At 28.8% G+C, this 6932-nt stretch overlaps 1 protein-coding gene across 1 annotated transcript; it reads left to right on the top strand.

Annotated features, from left to right (window-relative positions):
- Nucleotides 1-5480: 5480 nt before the first annotated feature.
- LOC143202637 (uncharacterized) lies at nt 5481-6163 on the top strand. Its single transcript, XM_076414293.1, has 3 exons — nt 5481-5673; nt 5735-5811; nt 5871-6163. Exons 1-3 carry the CDS (start codon nt 5555-5557, stop codon nt 6074-6076), a joined length of 402 nt encoding a protein of 133 aa, XP_076270408.1. The 5' UTR covers nt 5481-5554; the 3' UTR covers nt 6077-6163.
- The last annotated feature ends 769 nt before the right edge of the window (nt 6164-6932 follow it).

The following is a 6932-nucleotide window of genomic DNA, read 5'->3' as shown; positions in this document are numbered from 1 at the left end:
TAACGACTAACGTTATAAGATATGTATTAATTCAGGTAAAATTTAAAAAGTTTTGATCTCATCAATTAACATAGTTAAGAATGCAAAGAGAAATAGAATTCATGGTGAACTAAAACTCGCGTTTTGATCTTTCATTGGCCATCATGTTCAGGTTTTGTACTCTATAATTATTAATTAACATTAAAGAAAAGAATGGGTTATGATAAAATAATGAGTACAAAGACTTCCAAGACTTTTTAAATAATGCGTGGATAGTGTCAAAATTTGTTTCATTAACCATCACCATCACAAGTTCGACAATAATAGTTGGAGAAACTAGATTAAATTAATAACAATAGAACAAAATCCTTGCATCCACCGTATAAAGCGGACATTACCACATCTGACCATACCATACCATTTGTTTTGAAATCTGTAAAACTCTCTTAATGGTATATCCTAGATACAAAAGAAGCTTGTGAGAACTTAGCTCAGTTTATCGCCCGGAAATATTCCAAAGTTATGTAAAGTTATGTTCAGTAAAAATACGACTTTACCAAAAAGTAACAAAAGACCATAGATTAAAACGCACAGGTATCATTAATTATTGGTTGAAATGTATACGAATCAATTTGGTTTGAAAAAAACCTGAAACATTTCTTCTCCCCAACCAAATGTAACCTCAATTTTAAATACTGGGTGATAACTAGTATATCTAAAGTGATCCAGGCATCATTTTCTTTCACCAACACTGAAATTTATTTAAAGCAGTCAGAAAAAATGTGACAAAATAGTGGTTAGTGATGGATAAAACACAAAATAGTATTACAGTACTCAACTATTTATATTAGAATCTCAATTCGAATAAATATATGACATTAACGTAAGCTGTTTCTTTAATTATATTTATTATACTTAAATTTTGAAAATTGAAAATAGTTAATTAAATGATTGTGAAGACTGTAATCCTTTCATATACATTTCCAAATTGTAAATAAATAAATTACCCAATTGTGTCTGTTATTGTTTTAATATACATGGCAAAGTTCAATTTCAAAGTTATTTTATTCATAAATGTGTTTATAAATAAACGTGTATTTATTATTCCATAATTACGTTTATGGCATTAAAGTAAAAGAAGATAATACTTATATTTGATATTCTGAAGTTGTTACTGCTCTGAGAATAATATTAGTTATTATATAATTTATTTTAAGTCCTGCTTTTATTTATTTAAGATTTTAGATTATTTTATATTATAGAATTTAATTAGATTAGGAGTTAAAAGAGAATATACTAATTCATTCAATCAACAGTAGCTGATTTATGCAAATACCGAACAAGCGACACAGTTGAGAATACGACAAAAATATTTTATGATGTGGGCAGAGTCACTTAAGCATATAGGTAATTACTATTTATATTACATTAATTTATAATTAAAGCCGGCCGGGTAAGTAAAACAGGCCATCTAAATACAATTTTATTTAGATGCCATTCTACACATGAATACATAAATTCCTGAAACTAAAATATGCTAATTGAACAAATATGATATACAATTGATATATAATGGAGATTATTTTCAATCAAAAACAACGTCGACCTGTGTGTTATCTGCAGTTATTTTTTGTTCTCCTCTAATTCTTTGTTTGTAGTTAAAGAAACCATGGCAGATTCCCAAATATTCGATAAAATTGTCGTTGCTGTTACAATGTCAACATTCCTAGATAACTAATAGTGGGATTCCTTCTTAATATAGTTTACTCGTTGAGTCAATGTGCTGTAAAGATCGGACGTCATAAAATTGCTTGATTAAGATTACACGGTAGTTTCTCCAGCTAACGTATCACAGCAGTAGATAACCATAATAGACTGATAAAGGCTTTTTTATATTAGTTAAAAGTTAAATAAATTTATTCACAGCTCATAAATAATTTTCATTGATATTTATAACTGGAATATTATTCATCAGGATACTACATTATTATTTAATTGTTCGGATTTAATTCTAAGTCATTCTATTCGCCTTTCTGACGAATATAACTTATATTCGTGTTATAAAAAAAAACAGGGACAATTTTTTGTGATACTGATCATATTTCTTTATGTGTTCGGTTTATTATTTGAATGTTTCTCTACAAATACAAAAGTTTTAAATAATTCTTGACTGTATCATTATATATTTATAGGACGTACAAAACTTTAAAAGAAAACACTGTTATGTATAATGCGTCTTTTATAGAATCATAAGGCGCATAATATAATAAGGTTTGAAGTAGTAGATATGCCAAATAAGAGCATTACTAGCATGTACCTATGGCATTCTTTAAATATTCCGTTATTATTTTCAATAAATTTGACTGAAATTTATTGAGTGAATTCCTGAACTTTTATTTTGAACTAATTTCATACAATTAATTAAGGTTCTGTTATTAAAAAAACAAGAAGAATTTTGCATTATGTGACCAAGAAATATTTCTATAATATGTATACTATAATACATGCAGAAATTGTATTATTGCGCACACTATATGGCACCTTATTAAAGAAACCTCACGAATTGCAATTGAGTGTAAATTCTGGGACACCCTCTATTTTGCCGAATAATTAAACCATTCTTACTGCGCTCATTTAGATATCTTTAATATTTTTTATTTGCTTTGAACAAAATATTTAAACTGTTGCACCTCAGTAACTACCACTTTTCTCATATTTTGACAACATCTAAATTCAGGTCCTTTTAAAGGGGTTTCATATATAGATCACTCAGCACGCGAGCATTGTCTTGTCCTAAGTAACTCCTTGTATAACAGTAAATTTTATTCACTGCTCAGCTGGCGCAATCATTAGTTGAGATACCGATTTCCCGTTACAATTTTGTTCAGTTAAAGCTCTTATTGTTCTCCTTTATCCAATTAGGTAGCGCTTAAATACTTACGAAACATTAATGTTAAAGTATCTACTTTTAAAGAATCTAAATTAACATACTATTATTTTTGATATGGATAATAGAGCTACTATCGATGTTTCCATCAGTATGCTGTAAAAGTTTTAAATAAAAGTATCCTGCCAAAACGTCGCAAATCTAATACAACTATTGTTACAACTCATGCCAATAAAATCTTATGCGTCATCCTTATTTCAAGAAAATGCAGTCTCAAATATGTTAAAATTACATTATATCGTTTGGATTTTACTATATAATACATTCATATATATTGACTTAATAGGTATATTCATACTTAATATACTTTAAAAACGAGATTCGATATGCAGGAAATGTGATGACCGTCTGTCACCTGGACCACTGGGGCAACCACGCCGGCTTTTAGGAAAATAATAATATATATACCGGGACACCTAGTTATACACCAATTCTTGTATATTTGGTACTGTGCTAATATTTAAAACAATAGAAGTAGAATTTATTTATAAACCAACATTCAAACAATTAATTAAATTTTCTTTATATTATCAAATACTACGGTTTATTATGCTTGATTTTTAATTATTGAGTCAATGAACTGACATAAAAACTAATAATGAATTAAAATTTACTAATACTATGGTGCAACGATCGATATAATCATATAAATAGACGGCTCCAAATATTTTAAAATATATATTTAATGTAAAATATCTAGAATACTTATTAAATGAACTATTACATAGCGATTTAAATATGAGTATATATTAGTTTTAGCTTCAAACCAACACTCTAAAACAATATATTGCTGTTTTTAGTTAGGTGTAAACAAGCACAACACCCTTTTCAAAATGTTTTTCCGTGTTTTTGTAATTTTAAAATATTAATAAGATGCTCTTTCAATATATTTAGTTGTTTAAAAAATGCTTTTTCTTGGCATTTAAATTTATAATTAGTTACTAGAGCAATTTAGTTATTTTGAATTAATGAATCATTTATTTTTCATTCATTGAGGAATATTGTATTAAGGCAGCTATGTGCAACAACAATAAATTGCATGTCTTTTAGGTTATTGTGTAGCAAAATTCATCAAAATATGGTTGACTAACAGAGAAGGATTTGAGTTTCTGAATGGCTGCTGTATTTGCTAATACTGTAACAAACCTGTTCCAATCCAACTTGAAAAGGAACAAATTAGAATGTCTTCCTATGTATGAATATTTATCAACCTCATCAACATTCAACAATCTTATATTAATAAACTGGGCAAAAAGCATCAGCGACAGATAATTCTGAAAACTAGTAGTTAAATCAGATTATTATTGTATTATTTTGGCTCAACAACGAGTCTAGTAAAAACTTTAATCAAATAGTACGAATCATATCCAAATTCCCAATATCCTCCAAACTTTAGCTACCCAAATTTTATCTTACTGAGATAAAAGTTAATTAAGATTATTAATATTATTTTACCTTTATTAAAATTGGTAATGCTTATTTAATGAAGCCCCATTATTGAATACCTAAAAGTTAACAATTCCAAACAGTTAGTGGTTTGCTTATTTAAAAGTTATTACGCTTTAATAATTGAGAAGGAGTCAGCACAAGATCATTTTCGTCATATTTTGGTTTTTTACATCCTACCAGGGAAAAATACTGCGCTTATGAAATTGTGTTCATTGAAAATTGTTTATGACAACAAGTGCTTAAGTGAATGCCAGTGAAAATCTACAACAAACGAGTCTTGAACCCTTTGCATAAAAACGGACACCCAAATAAACCCCATTATTCGTTTCCAAAGGAATTAACAGTGAAGCATTTAATGTGCCACGTTTTCATTTGTTTACTGCAGAAACAAAGCGAAATCTAGCCATTTTTGAAACAACTGATTACGGGCAATGGTGGATCCAAGGAAGATAATGCTACGTATTTGATAATATTGAAAGGGAAAATAATTAATTAATCTTTCTACCATCAACAGCCAATGCGAACGAAGCAACCTATGCTATTACGATAACCCTAGACAACATATATTTTTAGTGACTCGTTAAAGATAGAGAGAGATAAACTCGGAAGAACGATGATCATTTGTAAAACTCTCTTAATAGAAAACTAGGTTCAAAAGAGCCTTCTGAAATAACAGCAATGATACAATAACGGAATTATGGTTCTACCAGAAAATTGATAAATGTTTGTCAATCTAAACGGCACATATATAATTGGTCAGTTTTATATATGTATAAATTTGCTTCGAAAAATATGAAAAAACAAAAAAAAAAATATTTTCCGCAATCCATTATAAAGAAGTCCAGATTATATTATTGTATTTTTAAAAACAACAAAAGTTATTAAAAAAATCATGCATCTTGCCTTTCTAATTTTGGTTTAGAAGCAAACAAGAAGGAACTAAATTGTTGCATCGAAATATGCATGTATGACAAACACGCTTTCTCTCGGCCGTTTTTTGCCGAGGGACCATTTAGTGGGAATAACCAGGTATTTTTTGCGATGGTACTCCACAGTGTCGCAAATTGAAAGCGAACAGGTATATAAGAAACGCCTTATTGGCTTTGATGTTATTCGTACAGTCATCTTCGGACTGTTGAATTAGTTTCGTTTAACAGAAATACAAATTTTACTTGCGAGATGAAGTATTTGGTTGTTTTGGCAGTAATTGTGGTTGTATCTAGCGCAACACCATTGTTGGTGCAAGATGAAGATGGGGAAGTTTATTATTTAACTCCAGTTGCTAGCCGAGAGAAAAGGTAATATTTAATTTAAATAATAACGGGTATGTTTACATACTTTTGCATTGTTTTTTATTAGACAAGCTCAATTATTCGGCGGAGGCGGTTTTCATCACAGAGATGGAGCAGGCAGTGTTGGTTTCGTCAACCCTAATGGTCTGACAATCTAAATTAATATAAAATAAATTTAGTAATATCAACTTACTAATTTCTAGGTTCAGGGGGGCAAGTAAGTTATGGTCATCAAAAAGGTGCTGGGCAACAATTTGGACTGGATGCTCGGGTACCCGTATGGTCAAATAAGAATAAGTTTGGAGAATCCACCTTAAATGTAGGAGGAGGAGCTGATTTCTTTAAAGGACAAGGAGGCAGCGGTCTCACAGACAAGAGAGTAGGAATTAACTTTAACCACAGATTTTAAGATGTACTGATTATGTTAAGAATATAATTTATTTAATAATTTTTGTAATTGAAATAAAATTAGGAATAAACACATTTCCGATATAAACATACTTTTTATTATGAAATTCGGCTTTAAGTTGTCTCTTAAAGATTTATAATTTTTATATCTGATATATTTAAAGTATATTTTGCGCATAATGTAATGTGAAATTTGGCACAGTTAAAGTAACAGTATGGAATAGAAGTATAGAAAACTAAAATATATATAGTAAAAGTAAAAATAGAATAGATTTTATAAGCCATTTTATTCACTTTTCCTAAATAACATTTTCTTTCATACAAACCTTCTCCTGATAATTATAAACAACAACAAATGTGCAGCCGTTGTGCCTTGACGCAGATAATGGATAGTATGATATATAGACAAATATGTGTTTACAATTATTGGTAGCTATTGGCTAATTATTGTTAGTTATTTAACATGTCGTCCAGGCTATATCTCTGAAGCAATGAAGTTGTTCCAAAAAAATATTATAGACTCAGTCACTATTTCTTTATATAAATTATATATAGCAGAAATATTTCTGGTATAAAGGTCATATAAAGGCCTTTAGCAAATGATGAAAGAATTTAATGAAGAACACAATTTGTACTTTTTTTTATTATTGTCCATATAATAGATTAATAAAAGTTAAAAATATTACTGACAAACGGTTTAATCAAAAAATAAGTACAAATGGAAAGGTAATAGATATCGCAAAGAATTGGGGAAAACAATATAAAAAAAAGCTCAAGTAAAAGCTCGCAGCCAACAAAGTGTGTATATATATATATATATATATATATATATATATATATATATATATATATATATA

Source organism: Rhynchophorus ferrugineus, unplaced genomic scaffold (genome assembly GCF_030347505.1).
Source record: "Rhynchophorus ferrugineus isolate W39M unplaced genomic scaffold, kcgeb_rfMv2 rfM9, whole genome shotgun sequence".
NCBI classification, from domain to species: Eukaryota; Metazoa; Arthropoda; class Insecta; order Coleoptera; family Curculionidae; genus Rhynchophorus; species Rhynchophorus ferrugineus.
This window is presented reverse-complemented; position numbering and strand designations above follow the sequence as displayed.

Excerpts from the sequence above, each read along its gene's own strand:
- LOC143202637 (XM_076414293.1), top strand. The coding sequence starts at position 5,555 with ATGAAGTATTTGGTTGTTTTGGCAGTAATTGTGGTTGTATCTAGCGCA. Across the intron at positions 5,674-5,734 it reads GTTGCTAGCCGAGAGAAAAG|ACAAGCTCAATTATTCGGCG; the intron begins GTAATATTTAAT and ends GTTTTTTATTAG. Across the intron at positions 5,812-5,870 it reads TGGTTTCGTCAACCCTAATG|GTTCAGGGGGGCAAGTAAGT; the intron begins GTCTGACAATCT and ends ACTAATTTCTAG.